The sequence below is a fragment of the Dermochelys coriacea genome, chromosome 3, assembly GCF_009764565.3.
Source record: "Dermochelys coriacea isolate rDerCor1 chromosome 3, rDerCor1.pri.v4, whole genome shotgun sequence".
Taxonomy (NCBI): domain Eukaryota; kingdom Metazoa; phylum Chordata; order Testudines; family Dermochelyidae; genus Dermochelys; species Dermochelys coriacea.
Window position 1 is genome coordinate 84,160,093 of NC_050070.1, and position 23,809 is coordinate 84,183,901.

General features: G+C 39.8%; 1 protein-coding gene across 6 annotated transcripts in view; it reads left to right on the forward strand.

Moving 5' to 3' along the window:
* The window catches only part of ARMC2 (armadillo repeat containing 2), a 120,097-nt gene that overhangs the window by 6,575 nt on the left and 89,713 nt on the right, over positions 1–23,809 (forward strand). For 2 of the 6 annotated variants that reach the window (XM_043510776.1, XM_043510777.1), the window contains exons 2-5: positions 576–821; positions 1,681–1,753; positions 7,921–8,092; positions 10,383–10,590. In XM_043510776.1, the coding sequence (XP_043366711.1) occupies positions 604–821; positions 1,681–1,753; positions 7,921–8,092; positions 10,383–10,590 (671 nt within the window). In that variant the 5' untranslated portion in view covers positions 576–603. Of the gene's footprint in view, positions 1–248; positions 822–1,680; positions 1,754–7,920; positions 8,093–10,382; positions 10,591–23,809 lie in introns of those variants that run through there. The other 4 variants (XM_043510775.1, XM_043510774.1, XR_006279904.1 and 1 more) reach the window with 3 other exon arrangements.

A 23,809-nucleotide genomic window follows, 5' to 3' on the forward strand; every position in this document is an offset into this window, starting at 1 on the left:
TTCTGTTGTGTGGTGTGGTTGCTGGTGAGTATTTGCTTCAGATTGGGGGGCTGTCTGTAAGCAAGGACTGGTCTGTCTCCCAAGATCTGTGAGAGTGATGGGTCGTCCTTCAGGATAGGTTGTAGATCCTTGATGATGCGTTGGAGAGGTTTTAGTTGGGGGCTGAAGGTGATGGCTAGTGGCGCTCTGTTATTTTCTTTGTTGGGCCTGTCCTGTAGTAGGTGACTTCTGGGTACTCTTCTGGCTCTGTCAATCTGTTTTTGTTTTGAGTGGGGTTTTGTTTTTAAACTCCCTCTCCTCCTATCAAAGACACTCTGAGCTGGACACGTTTTACATTTGCAGCATTTTTCATAGGATTGAAAAATGAAGGGGGAAGAACAATATTATTTGAACTCCAATGGTACAAGGAGATTTCTAGAGGTATCTGAGAATATTTTCCCCACCCTCACCCTGGTCTCAAATTTTGTTCTTTCTAATTCCTATTTTAACTGCATGTGGATAACTGAATTATTTATTAATGTCTTAATTATTAATCACTTGCAAGTAGTGTTGTATTTTGTGCCTCCTATACACAGTGCTTCCTCTAAAGTATTTTGTAGAAGAATGCATTCTTCAAAGAATAAAAATGTAGAAAAGCCAGAACCATTTTATAGACCTTCAGTACCTAAGCAGAAGACCAGTGCTGAGATAATAAATGAAGCACGAAATGCACTAAGGAATTTAAGAACTCGGAGGCCATTTACACCTAGAGAGGACCAAAGGAAACTTTTTGGAGCTGCATCTTCACGAACACCAGAAAATAGGCCACCTTCCACTTTTAGGTACAGCCACTTTAAGATTTTTGTATTATATTTTAGCAGCAAGAGGTTTGATTCTTTTTTTTTTTAAGTATTATTATTGTTATAATGTTTATGGTTCTTTTTTCCTGTGTTAGGATGTAATCAGCAGTATAGACTTTCTCATCTTTTAATGATGCTCACTGGTATTGTTAAACGGTGTATCCTATAAGTTCCTGTGACTTGAAACTAACTGTGACAGTCGTTACACCAGATTTGGTATATCTCACCGTTTCCATAAGATCTCTGTTTCTAAAGCCTTTTAATTTTTTTTATTTCAGAAAAGTCCTCCTTGAGTTCCAAATGTTTAAACAGGTTTAAGCTTATTTTCCTTATGGAATAACTGGTTATCTTCTCCTCTGATGGGAGAGGCTTGTGGCTTAGCATAGTTCACAGAGGGCAAGATCTTAGTTCTCTGATAGTGGCAGGAGCCAACTGCAGGGATGGCTCCTGTCTTCTCTGGTGTCCCTCTATCCAGCAGCATGGCTTCTGCAGGAGCTGCACTGCCATTGCCTGCAGCCACGCCTTATGACTGCTCAGAAGCAGATGTAGCAAGGACTTACAATGAGTAATACATGTTCAAGCAGCTTCAATTCTTTTTCTACTATCTGTCCACACAATAAGTAGGAGAGGGTGTCAGTATTCAGGCAGTCCTTTGATTTCCTCCTCACGCCCACTGAGCTATTCTACTTGACACCTAAGTTGAATAGCATCTGTAGGATTATGGGGAATGAAGAACAGTATTGCAGATACTCGCACTTGTTTATGAGCAGTGGGGAAGAAGAACCTTTGTGGGGAAACAAAATGGGGTCTGGGTTAATATTCTGTTTGTTCTTTATGCTAGTCTCCACGCTTCCAGTTTTGAATCCGGTGAATCAAGACTGGTTTCTGGTACACGTCTCAGCCCACTGGACCATGTGAGTGCTTATTAGAAAGAATGTTATGTAATGCTGAAATAAAGTATTGTGAATTGTACCAACCCACTGTAGTGGTATAAAAGGATTATGTGAAAATTGGTTAAATGGATGTTTTGCATGGTTTATCAGAATGGTGGGGATGAGAAAGTAGAATTGATTTCTTGAATTTTTTCCTCAAAAAATGAGAGTGCCAGTTCTTTTTATGGTGCTGTAGCTGTGTTGGTCCTAGAATATTAGACAGAAATGGTAGGCGAGGTAATATCTTTTTATTGGACAACTTCTGTTGGTGAAAGACAAACTTTCAAAAAGTTTTTCACCAACAGAGAAGTTGGTTCAATAAAAGATATTGCCTCACCCACCTTGTCTCTCTAACAGTATTTTAGGTATTTAAGTATTCCTGTGTAGCATTCTAACCCCAGATACAACAGCATTGCATTAGTGCTTAAGAACCAGAAGTCGAAAATTGATTCAGTCTGCTTTCATATTTAAGGTAAGTGAAGAGCAAAACACTAATAAGTAGCACTGGCATTGAAAAGGAAATTAGAAATTGCTGATCTGCAACTTGCAATTGAAAAGTGTGGCTGAGTTATTTATAATGTATGGTAGTTCTAGTCAATTCAAATGGTGACATTTAAAATTGGGATAGTTACTTTAAAGGACATATATATTGATGTCTTCTATTGAGAAAATGCTGAATTATTTTATAGATGTGCTAGTTCTGTAGTTGAGATTAGTCTTTAATATGTGACAAGATAATGGGCACTTTAAAAATATTAAGTTTTCTAATGAAGTAGTACAGTGCACACTAAATCAGTAACGTCAGTGGTACAGTACAAGCATCCTTCAGTAATTCATTGCAGTCATATTTCTGTTCATAATAGCAGCTCACACAATATTGAGTTCTTTGGGAAATTTTAGTCTATTTCCAATTTCATAACATTACAATTATTTTGATATATGAAAGAAAAATATTTATATGAACGAAGCACCTTTGTATAGTTCTTATCTTTAAAATGGGGTTTACACTGTGGGGTATTAGGTGTTCTTATACAATTATTGTAATTACTATATTATTATGATCTATTTAGGTACTTACAATCTTTGTGGTATCTTAGCTCTGCAGTATCGTGAGAGTCTCCCAAGTGTTTTATAGGTAGAAAGAATAACAAGCTTTTTCTTCCTAGCTTGTGTAACACTAACATTGCCAGCTGGCAGAGAGCCCACCGTACTGTAACTCAAATCAGGCCTGACAAACTCATCACTCCCAACACACTGTTGTCATAATATGTATCTAACAGGTGTCGTGTAAGGGTATCATGTAAATTGGTGGTATGCTGGTCCCCAAAATCATTGTGTGATGTATGTACAGGTTGTGTACAGAGTTGTGTTTGTACTCGAAATATGTTCTTAAAATGTGTTTATGCAGTGCATAAACTCAGCCTGCTATAGACCAAGGACTTGATGTTTCCTCAGTTTGAATATTGGCAGAGGACATTAAAAGAATATTTACATATACAGTAAAGAAAGCTAGCAAGCAGCAGCTTAGTGAGCACACTGGAAGACAGTCTGCACCCCAGGAAGCCTTCCTGGCTCTTGAGACAGAAATAACGGACTTCGATAACTATATTAACCCTTTATATTAACCAATCACTTAAGGAACAAAGGGAACTGCACTCTTTGATTTTGTAAACATGGGGTCCCCTGGTCTGGAGGTGGGAGATGCTGGTAACTTGATGTAAATAAGAAAACTGCTTAGGCAAAAATTGAAACGTGCTAAGATTAAGTTTTAGTCACTAGAAAGTGTATTCAATTTTTTTTGTTTATAACCATACCTGTCTTTTTTTTTCTCTTTCTTAGTAGCACTTAAACCTCTGTTCTTTGTTAATAAACTTATTCTTGTTTTATTACAAAACCATCTCAGTGCTGTGTATTGAAGTGAAGTGTGAGTCATCAGCTAACCCAGCACATCATCAAAGATTTACAACCTATCCTGAAAAAGGATCCCTTACTCTCACAGATCTTGGGAGACAGACCAGTCCTCACTTTCATAATAGGATGAAATTTAATAGTGAGAAGTGTAAGGTTATGCATTTAGGGATTAATAACAAGAATTTTAATTATAAGTTGGGGACGCATCAGTTAGAAGTAACGGAAGAGGAGAAGGACCTTGGAGTATTGGTTGATCATAGGATGACTATGAGCTGCCAATGTGATATGGCTGTGAAAAAAGCTAATGCGGTTTTGGGATGCATCAGGAGAGGCATTTCCAGTAGGGATAAGGAAGTTTTAGTACCATTATACAAGGCACTGGTGAGACCTCACCTAGAATACTGTGTGCAGTTCTGGTCTCCCATGTTTAAAAAGGATGAATTCAAACTGGAGCAGGTACACTGAAGGGCTACTAGGATGATCTGAGGAATGAAAAACTTGTCTTATGAAAGGAGACTTAAGGAGCTTGGCTTGTTTAGCCTAACTAAAAGAAGGTTGAGGGGAGATATGATTGCTCTCTATAAATATATCAGAGGGATAAATACAGGAGAGGGAGAGGAATTATTTAAGCTCAGCACCAATGTGGACACAAGAACAAATGGGTATAAACTGGCCACCAGGAACAAATGGGTATAAACTGGCCACCAAATGGGTATAAACTGGCCACCACTTGAAATTAGACGAAGGTTTCCAACCATCAAAGGAGTGAAGTTTTGGAATAGCCTCCCAAGGGAAGCAGTGGGGGCAAAAGATCTATCTGGTTTTAAGATTCTATTCGATAAGTTTATGGAGGAGATGGTATGATGGGATAATGTGATTTTTGGTAAGTAATTGATTTTTAAATATTCAGGGTAAATAGGACTAATCCCCTGAGATGGGATATTAGATGGATGGGATCCGAGTTACCCAGGAAAGAATTTTCTGTAGTATCTGGCTGGTGAATCTTGCCCATATGCTCAGGGTTTAGTTGATTGCCATATTTGCGGTCGGGAAGGAATTTTCCTCCAGGGCAGATTGGAGAGGCCCTGGAGGTTTTTCGCCTTCCTCTGTAGTATGGGGCATGGGTGACTTGAGGGAGGCTTCTCTGCTCCTTGAAGTCTTTAAACCACGATTTGAGGACTTCAATAGCTCAGACATAGGTGAGGTTTTTCGTAGGAGTGGGTGGGTGAGATTCTGTAGCCTGCGCTGTGCAGGAGGTCAGACTAGATGATCAGAATGGTCCCTTCTGACCTTAGTATCTATGAATCTATGAAGCAAATTCTCTCCAGCAACCACACACCATACAACAGAACCACTAACCCAGGAACCTATCCTTGCAACAAAGCCCGTTGCCAACTCTGTCCACATATCTATTTGGGGACACCATCATAGGGCCTAATCACATCAACCACACTATCAGAGGCTCGTTCACCTGCGCATCTACCAATGTGATATATGCCATCATGTGCCAGCAATGCCCCTCTGCCATGTACATTGGCCAAACCGGACAATCTCTACGCAAAAGAATAAATGGACACAAATCTGATGTCAGGAATCATAACATTCAAAAACAGGTAGGAGAACATTTCAACCTCTCTGGCCACCCAGTAAAAGACTTACGGGGGGCAATTTTGCAACAGAAAAGCTTCAAAAACAGACTCCAATGAGAAACTGCTGAGCTTGAATTAATAAGCAAACTAGATACCATAACTTGGGTTTGAATAGAGACTGGGAGTGGCATATTGAATCTATTTCCCTATGTTAAGTATCCTCACACCTTCTTGTCAACTTCTAAATGGGCCATCTTGATTATCACTACAAAAGGTTTTTTTTTCCTGCTGATAATAGCTCATCTTAATTAGCCTCTTATGGTTTGTGTGGTGACTTCTGCCATCTGTGTGTGTGTGTGTGTGTGTGTATATGTGTGTATATGTGTACCCGTGGCACCTTAGAGACTAACAAATTTATTAGAGCATAAGCTTTCGTGATCTACAGCTCACTTCATCGGATGCAGTGAGCTGTAGCTCACGAAAGCTTATGCTCTAATAAATTTGTTAGTCTCTAAGGTGCCACGGGTACTCCTTTTCTTTTTGCGAATACAGACTAACACGGCTGCTACTCTGAAACCTGTGTGTGTGTGTGTGTGTGTGTGTGTATATATATATAATATATAGATATAGATACACACAATATATATATTGTGTGTGTGTGTGTGTGTGTGTGTGTGTGTGATATCTATATATAGTGTGTATATATGTATATATAATATCTTCTCACTATATATTCCATTCTATGCATCTGAGGAAGTGGGCTGTAGCCCACGAGAACTTATGCGCTAATAAATTTTTTAGTCTCTAAAGTGCCACAAGTATTCCTGTTCTTTTAGCTAACCCAGTGGTTCTCAACTTGCAGCCCAATCAGCACAGAGCTGCGGCCCACAATGATAAATCGATTCAGAACCACTGAGCTAATCTAGTAGGCTGATGTGTACTCTGTCTCTTCGGAGACAGCGAATTTAATAATTTCTGTGAGTGTCCAATGAGATGGACTGGACGTTGCAGGATGATGTCTCTTGGGAACTGGGGTTCACTGATTCTTACTTTTACGGGTAAGGTTTAGACCAGCAGAGTCTTGAAGTTTCCAGGCAAGGCAGACAGGCTGGTAGGTTAGGGAGCTGACACACAGCTTAGCAGCAGCAAAGCTCTCACTCTTGCTAAGGCAGAGGGCTAACACAGTAGAGTGTCCAGTGCCAGATGCCACAGCCTATAGAAGCAATAATTTGATTAGTTTATAGTGGGGTCTTTTGGTAGGTTTGTGGGGTAGTGAAAATAAGTTACTGAGGAAAGTCAAGTTAAAGGAATGAGTTTTTCATTTAATTTTAAAAGTTATGAGGTCTGTGGTTGTCATTATCTCTTGTGAGAATGGGTTCCATAGTCTAGGTCAGGGGTAGGCAACCTATGGCATGTAAGCTAATTTTCAGTGGCACTCGCGCTGTCCGGGTCCTGGCCACTGGTCCGGGGACTCTGCATTTTAATTTAATTTTTAAATGAAGCTTCTTAAAGATTTTTAAAAACCTTATTTACTTTACGTACAACAATAGTTTAGTTATATATTATAGACTTGTAGAAAGAGACTTTCTAAAAATGTTAAAATGTATTACTGGCACGCGAAACCTTAAATTAGAGTGAATAAATGAAGACTCTGTATACCACTTCTGAAAGGTTGCCGACCCCTGGTCTAGGTCCAGCTTCTGTGAAAATTGTCTTCCATACTCATGAGCTTGCCTCTGTTGGTGGAAAATTTTATTGTTCCATTAGAATGTAGCTGTTGTTGGAGGTCATGTTATTAAGGTAGTGGGGACAATTTTTTGGGTAACTAGAGTCAATCCCATGGAGAATTTTGAAGATTAAAACAAAGTTGTTCAGCTGGACTCTATTTTATGGAGTTTTAGTGCAGAAAGCAGAGCCCTGAGGGTGTTGAATTCATGGACATCTGAGTTGCTAAGCACATGGACTGCTATGTTGTACCAGATGGAGCTTTTACAGGGTCTGTAGTTTCATCCAGTGTATGGAGTTGCAGTAGCCTAGAGTTCATGGATGTGTGGATCCGTGTGCCCAGGACAGTGTATAATAGGAATTGGCATATCTACTATTAATAGTATTCAAATAGGTACTTTTAATTTTCTACAAATTAAGTCAACTTTCTAAGAAGTAGGACTGCAAATAGCAGGCCTTCTTCGAGATGTGCATACTTGGTGTCTTTCAGGATTGGGCACAAAATTTTGTGATGGAGCACATGTTTAATGTACATGGCTTATTTAAGGGAAATAAATATTATTTAGATTTAATAAACTAATTGCTAAATTAAAGCTAGTTTATGGCTAATTCTATTAGCAATTGAGTTTTCTCTTGCAACTTGTTTTAGACATGCTTTCCTCAGTGCCTATTTTTGTTGGCTCTCTCTGGTCATACTGACATATTTGGTCTAACTTGTTTTGTTGCATGGAATGGCTTATGATTTTTTGTTAAAGAACATTTCGATTTTTTTCTGGTTGCTGTGTAATTCTCACCTAAATTAGAAGTTGGAAGAAAATATATGGTGAATGTTACAAAGTTTTATTTTGCTAATTTTAGGTTATATGGAAATACAAATGGGATATAACAGTTGTATAAACTGATCTTCATCTTTCTTTGTAATAGAAGCCAAAACTACTTTCATCACCTATAAAAGATGAAGATTCTTCCATTTCCTTCCCGAAGCCTCCAGTGGACCCAGTGGAGGTTAGGAAAGTCAGCAGTGCCCGGGCTCGCTTATATAGAACAGCTTCTCAGGGAAATCTCATTCCGGATAAAATATTTCTTCCTGATGAGAGTAAGAACATTTCAATGTAATTCAAGTATCTAAGGTCTGGTCTACACTGGGGGGGGGAAGCTAAGTCGGTCTAAGTTACGAAACTTTAGCTATGAAAATAGTGTAGCTGAAGTCAATGTACTTAGAGCTACTTCACTGCAATGGGTCGATTGCTGCTGCTCCCCCGTCAACTCTGCCTACGCTTCTCGCTCCGGTGGAGTACCGGAGCTGATGGGAGGGCGCTCGACAGTCGATTTATCGCATCTTCACTAGACACAATAAATTGACCCCGATTGCTCTGGAGGTAAGTGTAGGATAAATCTACAGCCATGTGATGTTTTAGAGTAAAAATTTCGAAGTACTTAAGTCCCATTTTAAAATATAACTTAGGTACCTAAATCCCCATTGACTTTCATTTTTGAAAACAGGACTTAGACTCCAAAATCACTAGGCTCCCATGTGTCTGTTGCTTAAAGGCAGTTTGAGTGGAAGTGATCATGAGATTATAGATTTCATGAGTCTAATGAAAGGAAAAAGTGACAGCAACAGAATAAGGACAGTGCACTTCAAAAAAGCAGACTTAAACAAACTCAGATAACTGGTAGGTAAGGTCCCATGGAAAAAAAAGCCAAAGGAAAAAGGAATTCAGGAGAACTGGCAGTTACTCAAAGAGTTTGCTGTTGTACCTTTTAATATTGTCTATCCCAATGTGAAGGAAAGATAGGAAGGATAGTAAGAGGTCAGTAATGCTCCATTAGGAGCTCTTTTATGACCTGAAAATCCAATGTGATGCAGTGGTGAAAAAGGCTAATATCATTCTGTGTTGTATTAACAGGAATGTCGTACATAATACATGGGAGGTAATTGTCCTGTTTTTGCTCGGCACTGGCCTCAGCTGGAGTACTGTGGTCAGTTCTGAGCTCCACGCTTAAAAAAAATGTGGACAGGTTGGAGAGCGTCCAGAGGAGAGTAACAAAAATTATAAAAGGTTACGAGGAAAGGCTAAAAAAACCTTGGCATGTTTAGTCTTGAGAAAAAAAGCCTGGTAACAGTCTCCAAATAGGTTAAGGGCTGCTACTAAGAGGCTCATGATCAATTGTTCTCCATGTCCACTGAAGGTAGGATAAGAAGTAATGATCTTAATCTGCAACAAAGGAGATTTAGATTAGATAGTAGGAAAAATGTTCTTACTCTAACGATAATAAAGCACTGGAATAAGTTACCAGGGGAGGTTGTGGAATCCCCATCACTGAAGGATTTTTAAGAACAGATTAGACAAATACCTATCATGGATGGTCAAGGTGTACTTGGTCCTACTTCAGGACAGGGGGCCAGACAAGATGACCTCTTAAGATCCCTTCCCAGCCCTACATTTCTGTGATTATGTGCACCCTGTTATGTGGTTTTATTTGTGTAGGTTTATAAAAACTCTAAATATGGTAAAGTGTTAACAGTAGTTTATTGTGGGGAAGGGGAGAACTATTTGATGCATTGCTATCCTGAAAATAGTTACAGAAAATCAATTAAAACTTTGTAATGAGGAGTCATTTGGAATATAAAAATGGCAAGATATTCAGTATAATAATCAAACTGTAATGTGAGGCACTGAGTGTATGCCAGTACCAATCTGTTTATCCCATTTTTGTTCTTACTCCAAAATAAGCATATAAAGAGGCACTCTACAATATATGCTTTTACCATGTGATTTTATGCCCTCCTATCATGTGTGCCTATCTACAATCTGATCTATAGATCCCAGCACCATGATATTGCTTTGTTGTCTGGTTAAGGAGAAGAGAATTTAATGGTGGTGCAGCCTTTATTTTGCAGGACTAATACATTTTTCAGTATCAGGAAAACATTTACATTGGCTTTAGTGTAGGTTCCCTTTGAGGACATGTTAACCTTGAGAGTTTTTCCTTTAATCTTGATTGTACCTACTGTTTAAATTACTTTTTATAACCAATTTCTGGTTGGTAATCTCAACCTTAATACTGAAACACTTCCTAGTTCTAAGCGAAAAGAAAAATTTCAAAATTATTGAAAGGCAAAAAGCCTTAAAATATATTGGGTATCTTTAAAAATTATTTTTTTAAAAAAGAATGAAATGTCTCTAAAAAGATCTCTGATACAAAGTAGAACATTATGTTTTAGTTACTTTGATAGATTTCTCTAATTGATGTCAGCTTACTGCGATAATAGGAAAGATAGTATGAAGTAAAAATTCCTATATTACATTTTAAAGGCCCTTTGCTGTGTTTTCATCTTGTAAGAACATTTTTGCAAAACATTTTATTCCTGGCTTTTGCAGATAAGGAGGGGGTAAATTCTGAAGAACCAGCTACCATGGATGATCTTTCAAGGAGAAGTAATAAAAGTTGTTTTGCAGAACTAAGTCCACACTCCAATTTTAATGATGATGGTATTCCACTAATTTACAATGAGCATAAAAAGGCAGAGGAGCAAGACTTCTTAAAAGGGGCAGTAGCAACATCTCCATTGCAATTCAGAAGTGGAAGGTCAGTATTTACTTTTTTCTCTTTCCAGTCACAGTTAATTGCGTAATACGTTGTGTGTCAAAATATACAGAACTGCTAGAATTCAAAGATTTTTGTTTTGTTTTGTTTAAATTCATTGATACTACTATATGTAAATGATATATTCAGTAAAAACTTTACTGTTTTCCCTCCCTCAACCTAAAGAGATTTATTCCTCTTGTGACAAAAATAAAGTTTAGTTCAATATAGGTAAGGATACCTGCTTGACATGAGAAGAATGAATCAAATAGATGTATATGCGTTCTAATTTCATTTGATCACTAACATTTCAAAGCTGTGGTTCTGCTAGTAAGATTCAGAATATATTGTTAGGTTTAAAATGGCTATATAGTCACTTTTACACCTCACAGCCACATTGCTACACATTCTGTGCTCCCAAGCTTCTTATCTTCATAGAAGATGGGTGGAACAAAAATTGAAGATAAAGTGGCAGAAAAAATAATCTGTACTTTTTGTGCTAGTGTCCCTATCAACTAAAGCAAAATTTATGTACGAGTATGTGTGTGTATGTGCACCCATACTAGATTCTGAAGTGCTTTCTTTAAGTATATTTACTGTACTCTCTGGTGGTGGTTTGTTTGTTTTTTTTAAAATAGCTTTACTTTCATCTTCATACTGCAGACAGAGTTGTAGGGTGACTTAACAGCTACAGTGTTTCAGCAGACAAATAAGACTGTGCTTACACTCCATTTCTACTGTATCTGGACTGTAATGTCCTTTGTACCATTAGCACTTGTGTAACACTCAAACCATGTCTACGCTACCCGGATCGGCGGGAAGTGATCGCTCTATCGATCCCCAATTGCTCTGCCGTCGACTCCGGAATTCCACCACGGTGAGAGGCGGAAGCGGAGTCGACGGGGGAATGGCGGCTGTCGATCCCGCGCTGCGAGGATGTGAAGTAAGTGATTCTAAGTCGATCTAAGATATGTCGAATTCAGCTATTTTCGTAGCTGAAGTTGCGTATCTTAGATTGATTCCCCCCGCCCCAAGTGTAGACCAGGCCTCAGTGACATTGAATTCACTAGTATTATCAGACTACCATTTCTTTGTTTTGCCCACTAGTGGATGTGGTATACTAGGATTTAATCACTACCTTGGGCAAGCAACTACTTGGTGCACCCATGACGCTGGCATCTCTTACAGTCTCTACAGATGATTGATGCTTAGGTGAGAAAATCACTTACCTAAGTATGTATATTTTGGGTACTATGATGTGGCAACTATTATTAATATTACTATCACAGTAACTACTGTAGATCTATACTGAAATTATTGCTACTGTATTAATAAAATGTTATAGTAAACTTGTTAGCAGAGTTCGTAATAAGTAGCTCACAAAATTAATCATAATGTACAATTTCTGCTACTGTAAGATGATGATCCTCTAATTCTAAGCCTGATAATAGTACTGGATAATTTGGAGAATATCATGTAATGAAGCTGTTTCAATAACTCGATAATAAAGCTATTCTAGCTCCCCCCTTCTACCTGATCTTTTAAAGAGGGAGCAAAGGGAAAGAAAATCTGAAAGATTGTGGGGTTAGAGTCAGGGAGGTGAACAGAGATTACTGAACACTGTGGGGATGTGAATATGGATGTATCTATCTATATATCCCTGGAAATTAGTTATGGTTCCCAAGAGGGTCCTAACCACAAGATGTGTGTCAACTACTGTTCTAAATAATTGAGAAGAATGAACCTCAAACTGAGTGATAATTGTAAAACTAGCAGGCATGCTAAAATAGTTAAGTTCTGTACAGTGAGCTAAAATTATCTTGTACAAAGTTATTTACTTATTCTTTATTAAATTAGTTCATCTCTACAGCTTTTATACAGTTGCCATACATATGGCACATTATACCATATCCACTGAAATGTCCAAGTAGTTTGAACCACAGAATGTTCTGTTTTGCTTAGTAATAATCATTACAATTCAGATGGTGACTAACTACTATATTGAACTATTCTTAAAGACTTGTTTTTTAAAGATGGGTTGATGCCTTCCAAGACCCTTTGTTTATGCTGATATGAAGAGCAGTCCTTTTAATTAATAGGAGTTTTTTCCATGTAAAATATGTTTCCAGTTGGTTCAAATACGTTTTTCTGTTTTTGATTATTCTGTTCATGGATTGTGATTTCTCATCTCTTCTTTATTCTAGATTTTCTTTTCATTTCACTCCTCCCTAAAACTCTCAAGCTTGCTAGAATGTAATATTTTTTCACTTCTGAGGATGTGACGTGAAGTTTCAATAAGTACCAATCCATGGATCCTCTGGCAATTTTGGTTGTAAAAATGGTGTAGCTGGCACAGCCTCTCACAGATGAAGTATTACCACATTAACGTGCCCTTTCATGTCTTGAAGGTGCTCATGGTTTTGAATCTCTGTCATTACAGCTTGCAACTTGGATAGTCTAATTTAAAAAATACAAACCTAACATTATGCTAGGCTCTATCCAGTGCTGCTGTTTGAGAATGTCACATCAATGGACAAAATATGTATACATATGTGTATATATAAATACAATTATCCAAAATTCCTTTCACTATAAGAAAACTGCAGCAATCCCTTTCTTTCCATCCAGTAACAACATTATTATGATTATTATTTATTTAATAATATAGTTATATTATTTATATTAACCTAGCAAGAGCTCCATGCATGGATCATGAACCCATTGTACTAGCACTGCACAAACAGAACAAAAAGACAGTTCCTACTGCAGAGTTTGCAGTCTAAGTAAATTTCTTCCTTCCCTCAGACCTTTTTCAAATGCTCGGGGAGAAAAAAAAGATAAAATTTGCAGATATAAAAGAATATCTGATACTGAGCCATGAATAACTAAATTACTCTCCCCTGGCAATCTTCAAATACAAATAAGCGTGTATTATGGACAGTGCAGTGGTGGGAACTACATCCTTAGCTATGGATATAATATTAGAGATTAATGAATAAAATGGAAGAGACAAAAGATCTAAACATTTTATTAAATTTGCAACTGATTTGTGACCAGCAAAGGAGGCCAGGTACTTGATGTCAAAATTATCTTTAGAAAATGGTGTTGTTTCTAATTTCCCTACTCTGAAATCCTATATAACTTTAGAGCTTGAATGAATAAAAACCATTTAAAGGGTATGTTAGGGGGCTTATTCCTTCACCCACTTACTTCCCTGGTCCTTCTTGCATGAACAGAGAGCAACAATACCCGAAGTCCAAAAGTGCAAACAATTCAATGTTTATTGGGGTGAACTTCCAGCAAGCATGATTACAGTTTCCTTCCTTAGTGTCCCCCTTCCCAGCTCTGACACCACAGAGCCTTACCTGTGTCCCGGATCCCATTCCTGCCCTTAGCTAAACATGATTCCAATTTCCCCATCCACTCACTTCCTGATTGACTGCTGACTATATAATAAAACTTGAGTTCTGCTTAGCTATACCTTAACCAATCATTTTACTGAAATTTAACTAACCAATCCTAACATATTGTAACATGATTATTTAATCAATTATATCCCACCACCTTAATTAGTTTACACCCAGCAAAATTAATTATACAGTGGACAGAAACAACCACAGAACCAGACAGAGACCATGCAAATAAACAATAGCAAAGTGGGAACTATAATGACAAAACGATACAGAAATGAGGATTTCACATCCCAGCTATTGATAAGTGAGTTCTTGCCAGACAGGATGCTATAAACTAAGTTTTCCTTTTACATCTTCTAGGCACTTCCCTTTCTCTGGAGGCGATAGGAATTATCAGGACAGGATTGTATTCCTAACAGCCCAATAGCACCTTATTTCAATGTGACTAGGTTGGAGTGTGAGAACGTGACCGTTCGCTTCCCAGTTTATGGCTGTCTCTGCTGCTTAGCCAAAGGCCTTAGCCTAAGAACAGGGACTCAGACTGTCATAGTAAGAGAAGGCTCTTACACTGGCAGACAGTGATTTTGATTGTTTCTTTTATACCTCTATAACTAGCCAAGTGATAAGAATACACCTAAATTCTTAGAGTATAGGCTTTTACAGACAGGCCTGAATATCTATATCCTAACAGGCTAACTAATAACTTATCAGAGAAGCATGGATTTGCAGTAGAGAAGATATATCTAGGTCACAGGATAAGACTCTTCTAAATTATATTCCAGAAAACATACATACTCTGATTCAATAATTAAACATGCAGAAAGTATGAGAGAGAGCTAGAAAAATATACAAATAATACAAAACGGGGCGGAGGGGGGAATCAGTTAACTTTGTTTTCTTCAAATAGGTCTTCACATGTATTGAGAATTTAAGTTGGCAAGATTAATTCTCAATAAAATCTTGTTGGCTTCATTTCTTCTTTGTGATGTATTGCTGAATTGGCTGCAGTTTTCATGCTTGTCCATCCTTTTAACCTGGTGGTTAGAAGCCACCTATCACTTCGACCATGGAAGTCTGCCAGAAAATCCTAATAATTTACAGCAGATGCCAAGTTTGTGTTAGGGAAACTAATATCTGAGGCAGCTGAACCTGAATAATCAAAACACTCAGTATCTTCAGTTAGAGCTCTAAGTATTTGTCTTAAGGCAATTAGGGAAAATCTGGTTTCCAGTCATTTTGTTCTTGAGCAAGTTTTTCCAACACAAGAGAGCTGTACAACAGGAGTTTTTTCCTCTCCTTTGTATTAGACCTGTGTTCTTAAGTTGCAAAAGGTGCAGAGAAGGGTAACAGAAATGGTTAGGGGTATGGAACAGCTTCCATGTGAAAAGGGACTAAAAAGACTGTGTTTTTTCAGCTTATAAAAGAGATGGTGGGGGAGATATGATAGAGATCTATAAAATAATGAATGGTATGGAGAAAGTGAATAGGGATGTGTTATTTACCCCTTCATATGACACAGGACCTAGGTCACCTGATGAAATTAATAAGCAGTAGGCTATGTACTACTTTACATAACGCACAATCTGTGGAACTTGTTGCCAGGGGATATTGTGAAAGCCAAAAGTATAACTGGGTTCAGAAAAGAATTAGCTAAGTTCATGAAGGATAGGTTTATCAATGATTATTACTACGTTTTAGTCATGGTATTTTTTGGAAAAGTCATGGACTGGTCATGGGGCAGTAAACAAAAATTCACAGTCAGTGACCTGTTCATGACTTCTACTATATGGCTCTGACTGAATCGGGGGTGGAGGGTTTTCAGGGGGAGTGACATGGCAGTGTTGGCGGGTGGCGGCACATGGCCTGGGACCCCTGCTGGTGCTGGGTGGGGCAGGTGGTGGCATGTAGCCCAGGATCCCTGCTGGTGCTGGGGGAATGTGGGTGGCTGGGCCAGCAGGCTCCCTTCCTGGCTTCATGCCTCCCTGGAAGCGGAGGTGTGGCCAGGTAACTGTGCGCTGTCTCTGCCCAGAGTGCTGGCTTCGCAGCTCATGGGAGCTCTGGAGGTGGTGCCCGCAGTGAAGGGGATGTCCCTGCTTCCGGGAAGCCCCCCCCAAGGTAAGCGCCGCCCAGAGCCTGCTTCACCCCATCCCGTTCCCCTGCCCACTCCCACACCCAAACCTCTGCTGCTGCTCGGGGAGGGGAATGCGGTGGCCTGAGACTGCCCCAGCAGCAGCCTGTCGACTGGCTCAGGGGCTGCCTGAGGTGCCCCTAGGCCAGGCGCATCAGCTGATGCAGAAGTCACGGAGGTCACGGAATCCATGACCTCTGTGACAGACTCACAGCTTTAATGATTATTAGCCAAGATGGTCAGGGATGCAACTCCATGCTCTCAGTATCCCTAAACCTCCAAGTGCCAGAAGCTGGAACTGAATGACGGGATGGATCACTCGAAATTAACCTGTTCTATTCATTCCCTCTGAAGCATCTGGCATTGGCCTCTGTCAGAGGCAAGATACTGGGCTAGATGGACCATTGCTATGACCCGGTATGGCTCTTTGTATGCAGCTATTGTATATTTTTGCATATTTGGTCATAAAAAGTACTGTGGAGTTTGAGTGTTTGACCTAGAAAGATGAAACAAAAGATCCAGATTCAGTCTGGAAACTGCCCATTTGGTTCCTTCAGTTATCTCACTCAGACATTTATCTTACTGATGCCTTGATCTTGTGGTTTACTGTATACAAGTACACTGCTATGTCCTATTGACTTCTATGGGCCTTATTCTGGTGCAGTGAAGTGCAGGATCAGAGCCTTAGACTGTTACATCTTCAGGACAGCAACATGTCTTCTAATTTTGTAAAGCACCATGCACACAAGTATCCAAAGTAAAGTGTGGGCATTGGATATCACACACGTGAAAGATAAATGCGTACATTTTTGAAAATAAGGGCCTTTTTAATGGCTCTGTGTGTATGTGTGTGTGTGTGTGTGCATGTTGAGTATGTACCTGTATTGATGTAGCAGTTGTTTGTGTTGGACCTTGACACAGGTGTTCTAAATTTCACTGATCAGAATATGTCCAGTATCCTGCTATCATTATGGGGATGTCCATCTTCCAGAACTTTCAGTAAGACAGTGGTGGTGGTAGTAATTATTTTTTGTTCAGATCTTCAGGAATTAATCTATCCTTTTAATGTCCTCTTTTTCAACTGTCTGAGTGTGATTTGTAGAAGAACCAACTGGTCAAATGATGCAGGGATTTGTAATATGTTTTTCCAAAGATCAGCCTGATGTCTATCCAACAGAGCATGTTTTATCTAGGATTAGTGTGGAAGAGAGTTCTAGGACAGAGTACAATATCTGCTCTATCAGAAATGAAGTTTCTAAAGCTTCTGAACTCCATTTTAGTTCATGAGTAGCGGACAAAGTCAGGTGTTATCTGTAGTCTGTTATCTTGTATAAAAGTTGTACTGTGAGAAAGCCGATTAAGGTTCTTCACAGATTCTTTTTATTGCTTAATCCAAATGGAGTCTTTCTGCTGTTATCAATAGGTTTTGGATCAGGTCCTTGGTCTCAAACTCTGGGAAATTTAGAGCCTCTGGTCCTCATTTCATGAACAGTAATTCAATCCCTAGTGTGGAGATGTATGTATCATAGGAACAAAGAATTTGGCTTTTTGGCGGGAGTGAGAAATTGGGAAGGCTATCTTTGCAAGATAGAGGTTAGAAATAGAAGCCTTGCACTTATGGGAACAGAGTACAATTTGTGTTAGTGCTTTCGGTTTTGCATAACATTCAGATGCAGCATACAAAGGTAACAGTATCTCATAATGGATAAGATGGTGTATGTTAAACATGTCCATGTATGAAGATACCTCACCACTACTAAATTACAGTGGCATGGCAACACCACTATAGTTAGGGTTTCTTTACGACTTCTGATCAAAGGTCGATGCTGCTAAGTCCTCTAAAATTGACATGCATGGTTGAATTCCTTTTGAAATTTGGTATGCTTCTGCGGGTTCCAGCGTAGTGTTAGTGCCCAAATTTGGGGCAATTTGAGCTAAGTTGTGGAGATATAAGCCCCCCAAAAGTAGCCTTTTTTTCAAAAAGTTTCTAGGTAGGGTTTCTTTGCGCAGAGCTAGAGATGAACCTTTCCATGTGATGCGGGTCAAAATGGTCTCAATCTGTTGAATTTTACCCAAGGTAGTGCATGGCAAACATTAATTCTTTGGGGGACCCAAATTAAGAATGGTATTTTAGAATATATTCACTTCTTTGCATGTGCAGATGTGTAGTCTGGAAGGATTACACTGTTCATGAATCAATAAAGGAAAAAAAAAACTTGGAGAGAGAGGATTTCTATGCAGTCATTATATGCTTATCTGGGTACCTTAAGGGAATGTGGCTGTCATCATTGCCCTGGTGAATGTCCTACCACTGATGTTCCTAATCTGAACCTTTGTACACCTGTGCAATAGAGATTTAATAATTTACGTTGCTTGATACAAGTTGTCTCTGTTACAGTGCAGCATGTTTTTGTTTTAGGGGGAAGCTTATTGTGAACACAACAGTCACTGGGCAGTCTAACCAACATTCTTGTTATATTGAGGGAGGAGGAGCCAGAGACAGAGGACTGTGAGAGATGGGAGGGAGTAGGTTGGGATGTAGGGACAGGGAAAGGAGTTACGTCTGCAGGGAGGGTGGGCAATGAGGATGAGTAGGCAAGCCTTGAAATAATTACTGGAGAAAATCTGTATTTTACTAGCTCCTGGGGGTGGGTAGTAGCTTACCTGATTGGGGCAGATTAATGTGGTAATTCCAAAGACATGTAATGTGCAGGTTTGGAACTGACAATGCAGGTACCTTGAACAGCCAGGGTTCTCAGCATGTGGATTCTGGATGATTCCTGGATCCTGAGGTTGCACAAGTTTGTGGGAGAGCAAGGAGTACACCATGACATAGGAGTTGCTGATTTGGATAGAGATAGGTGACCTGCATTGGCATCATGTTTTGCCCACTCTGCAGCATCTGACTAGTGACTTAAGAACTTACGATCTACCGGACATTGTGGTATAATTCACTTGGGCAGAAATGATTTATTCCTGGGTACACCTTATGCAGTGTTGTAAGCAGATTTGGACAGCAGCAGATATTTGTGTCCAGGCTCAGCAACTGAATAATTGGTATAGCTTGAAAGCTATTAAGTGTTGTAAGACCATTAATTGGAAAATTGGAGGGTTCATGGCTGATCAGAAAGTGTGTACTATATGGTATAGAAATATTACAAGCTGTCCCACCTCATTGTTTCTCAGAGATGGGATACACCTAATGGACAGGAGTCTGAGGATCTTTCTCTCGGAACTGTCAGTAGTTTGGAACAGAAACTATGTGATTTCTCTCACTGGCCCTGCCACAAACTCTACTCTCCAACCATTCTGAAACATAACCAGAAACACCATTCCACTGTAACATAAGTTGTCCTTCACACTGGGCATTGAATTTTTTTCCTTTTGGGCCTTAAATAGTGTTAGATGGAATCCTGTGGGTGAGAGTGAATGGCTTGTAAAAGGAGGCAAAGAGCTTGTACATTTCACCAACTGTGGGGTTGTCGGAGTAAAGGTATGTGCTAACTGGCATACTGAGGCATGGCTGAAAGAGAGCAGTTAAGGTTGCATGGATAACCTTAACTGTGCATTACCTGGTTTTCAGACTTGAATTTTGCTCAACTCAGTGTTCTAAAAGGGGACGACATACCACCGAGCAACCTTAACTCTGCATTAATGTAGTTTTTTGCCACTGAATATTAATGTTTAGTTGGTCATAGTATTTTCTTAATATTGAGCAGAAAGTGCAAACGCCACACAGGAAGTTAGTGGCAATGCAAGAATGCAGGAGTTTGACTTCCAAACTCCATTCCTATTCTCTAACATACAAAGATTTTGATCTACTACCTATCTAAATATAATAACGTAGCACTTTATTTTATTGTTTTGCTGGAACTGTCATAAATAATGGACTGTGCCCATTATGTGTTTACAGAGCAATGGTTCTCAAACTTCTTTTTCCGTAGACCACTTGAAAATTTCTGAGGGTCTTGGCGGACCACTTAATGATCTTTCCAAACGTTTGTACTGTTAGCTAACTATTGTAAGGCACTTTGGATACAAGCGCTATATAAAAAAAACTTGATGATGATTAACATTTTTTTGTTCTAGAAATAAAAGATCACAACTCCTATTTTAATATCGGTAGTCTTACCTTTCTAATGCAGTGGATGTGTCCTCTCCCCTGCCGTGGCAGCCCCCAACCTGGGGATGGGAAGGAGGGGGTCTATCCTCAGCAGTCACAGCCCTGGAGCTGGGGAAAGTCGCCTCTTTCTCTGGCTGCCACAGCACTGCACGTCCCACTAATTAGGTGGGTGGCCCTTCATTCTCTCATGTACGGCCACCCAGGTGCGCACCTTAGAGGGAACTATCTACAGACAACGCAATGGAGCTCGCGGACCACAGTTTGAGAACCTCTGTTATAGAGGAATTGTTTTTTATTTGCTCATCTTTGGGATGAACTGACCATGAGACAAAATGTCCTTGGCCTGAAGTTGTCCTTGGTAGCCAGTTTTGAAAATTAAATTTCCATTCCACTATTTCTCCCTTCCTTAATTCAGTAGCCTCTCTCCAACCCCTCATTCTGTTTGTTTTTTCCTGCTGGCAATACTCTTGCTACAAATAATGTGTAATTGTTGAAATTATTTCAGAACATCAGCATTCATTATTTATCTCTTTAGTTATTTGCTGTAGCTTTTTTAAAATTGCTAAGCAATTTGCACATTGAAGAACAGGACTGAGTATGTGTTCATATAATTATTCTATTACAGACTGATTTATACTTATTTGTACAAATTTTGTAGCAATTCTATTATGTCTTACAAAGGAAAATATAATCTTAAACATGATTATTGTAGCTGTTGTAATAATTCCATTTTGTATGAGAAACACCTATTACAAATATTGATTTATGCTTCTAGGATATGTCTACACTGAAGAAAAAAAAACAACCAAAAAAAAATACCCCAACTAACCCAACCCCCCAAAACCCACTGTGGCAGTGAGTCTCAGAGCTGGGGTCAACTGACTAGGTTCATGGGGCTCAGGCTATAAAGCTAAAAATAGCAGTATAGACATTCCTGCTTGGGTTGAGCCCAGGCTCTAAAACCTGCAAGAGGGGTGGCTCCAGGAAACAAGGCTCCAACCCAAGTGGGAACGTCTGCACTGCTGTTTTTAGCTCCAGAGCTCAAGCCTCATGAGTAGGGCCCTACCAAATTCCCGGTCCATTTTGGTCAATTTCACAGTCGTAGGATTTTAAAATTTGTAAATTCATGATTTCAGCTATTTAAATCTGAAATTTCACAGTGTTGTAATTGTAGGGGTCTTGACCCAAAAGGGAGTTGTGGGTGGTGGGAATCACAAGTTTATTGTATGGGGAGTTGCGGTACTGCTACCTTTACTTCTGTGGTGCTGCTGGCGGCGGTGCTGCCTTCAGAGCTGGGCAGCTGGAGAGTGGTGGCTGCTAGTTGGGAGCCCATCTCTGAAGTCAGAACCATCGCAAGCAGCAGCACAGAAGTAAGGGTGGCATGGTATGGTACTGCTACCCTTACTTTTATGCTGCTGCAGGTGGGGTGCTGCCTTCAAAGCTCCATGCCTGGCTAATAGCCGCCATTCTCCGGTAGCCCAGCTCTGAAGGCAGTGCAGAAGTAGCATGGCAATACTGCGATCCCCTAAAATAACCTGGTGGACTCCCCCCCCCCCCCCCCGCAACTCTCTTTTGGATCAGGACCCCCAATTTGAGAAACATTGGTGTCTCCCCTGTTCCCCCCCCCGGTGAAATCTGTATAGTATAGGGTAAAAGCACACAAAAGACCAGATTTTACGGTCTGTAATGTGTTTTTCATGGCTGTGAATTTGGTAGGGCCCTAATCATGAGCCTGAGTGAGTTGTCTTGTCTCTGAGACTTGCTGCCTTGGGGATTTCTTTTGTGCTGTGTAGATGTACCCATAGTGCGTTTGCATCTCACTTTGTTCCTAGGATAGCTGACACAATGGAAAATAATATTCATTAGTTATTATTGGTGGCTCAATAGAGGTAGATGTTTTGTATTAAAAAAAGAGAGAATGTTTTTCCTTTTGTTTTGCATTTCTGTTTTTTAGGTTTTTCCTTAGGAAAGATTAATTCCCATTTGTTGGTAACCCATTCAAACATGTTGCTTTGAAAATAAATTAGCTTTTATACTAAATGTGGTGCTTCTGTTTGTTAACGAGTAGGATACACTATATCTACAAATATTTATTTAAGCTTTATTTATTCTTTCTCCTCCATTCCTCCCCCTCCTCCAAGCTCTCCCCTGTGTTCCATCTTTCTCTTCTGGTGCCTCAAACAATAGTTTTCTATAGCCATTGCTGATCCAATGTGCCCTTCTTCCATTCTTCCCACAGTAATTATATTTTTTTTCTTAACCCTCTTTGTTATATCTTTGGAAAAAAAAATTAATACTTACTTGTTATGTCTCTTCCCTGACATCCCCAGGCCGGTGAGCATTTCACCCCTGAGCACCGTCTTCTACTTTAACATCACAATATGATGGTTAGGTTGATTTAATAGTTTTGCTGACATGGAATTGGTTCTCTTTGCTGTTCTTGGTTTTCTTACATCACTCTAATCATCCCTCAGGAGCAAGAGACCATTAAGAGCTCTCCCCTGGTGAGGAAGCTTGTGTGTGTGGCTTGTGTAGGGGTCAGGTGTCCCAGGAGCTAGGAGCCGGGGGGCCTAACTGGCCTTCTCCCACGGCTAGTCTGTGTACTGCTGTCTCTTAATAATTGAAAAATTGAGAAACAGTCTCTGGATACAGGTGACCAATCTTGATTCTGGTGCTTTGCTCTATCTACATCTGGGATCCCCATATGAGGTCAAAGGAGTTCTGTACATGTAAAGAGAATATCAGTCAAGTTCTCTCATGAAAACCGGGGGGAATTTTGTCTGTGGTTGAATTGCAGAATAGAATTACCAGTTACATTCATCTATAATTAAAGGTCTCAAAACAATTTTTATATCCAAGAAGAACTTATTTCTTTTTACTTTTATTTAATTATCACTATTTAATTACAATACATATCAGATTTAAAACAAAACAAGAAAAGAAAAGTAAAATAAGTTGCCAAATAAGTGCAAAGTAATATAACTGTATGTATGTAGATGCTCTCTCTGGTTGAGGTGTAGGGGCATATAGTGGGCTTTGCCTGGGACCCAGCAGGCCCAGTGGTCAGGCCTCAGCCAAAAAGCCTCGCCTAGTCTTGGGATAGCTCTTCCAGGCAGCCCGGGTGGGGCAGCAGTGGCCAAGTCACAGTTCATTCTCCTCCTGAGACTCCTGGGGTCTCCAGGCAGCTGTGGGAGGGCAGAAAGGTAGGGAAATCTGGGACCTCACTCTCTGCAGGATCTTGGCCCAAGGGGGGAGAGATGAGGGGTGGCTCAGTCCATCCTGGCTGCTATTCCAGATCAGCCTCCCTTGGGCTGCTTCCTACCTCCGTGTTTCCCTTTCAGTTTGGGAAATGGCCCCAGTCCTTTGCTTACAGACTGGGCAATTCAAAGTCTCAACTGGGGGTGGGGGCAGGAGGCTTCCCAGCTCATTTTCAGAGTCCAGTTGTTTCCCCTGGGTAAGGGATCAGAAACAGAGGGGGAAAGCAAGAGTCAAAAAAGGATTAAAACTTATATGGGTAATATGAGGAATATCATATCTCTTGGCATAAACTAATCACTA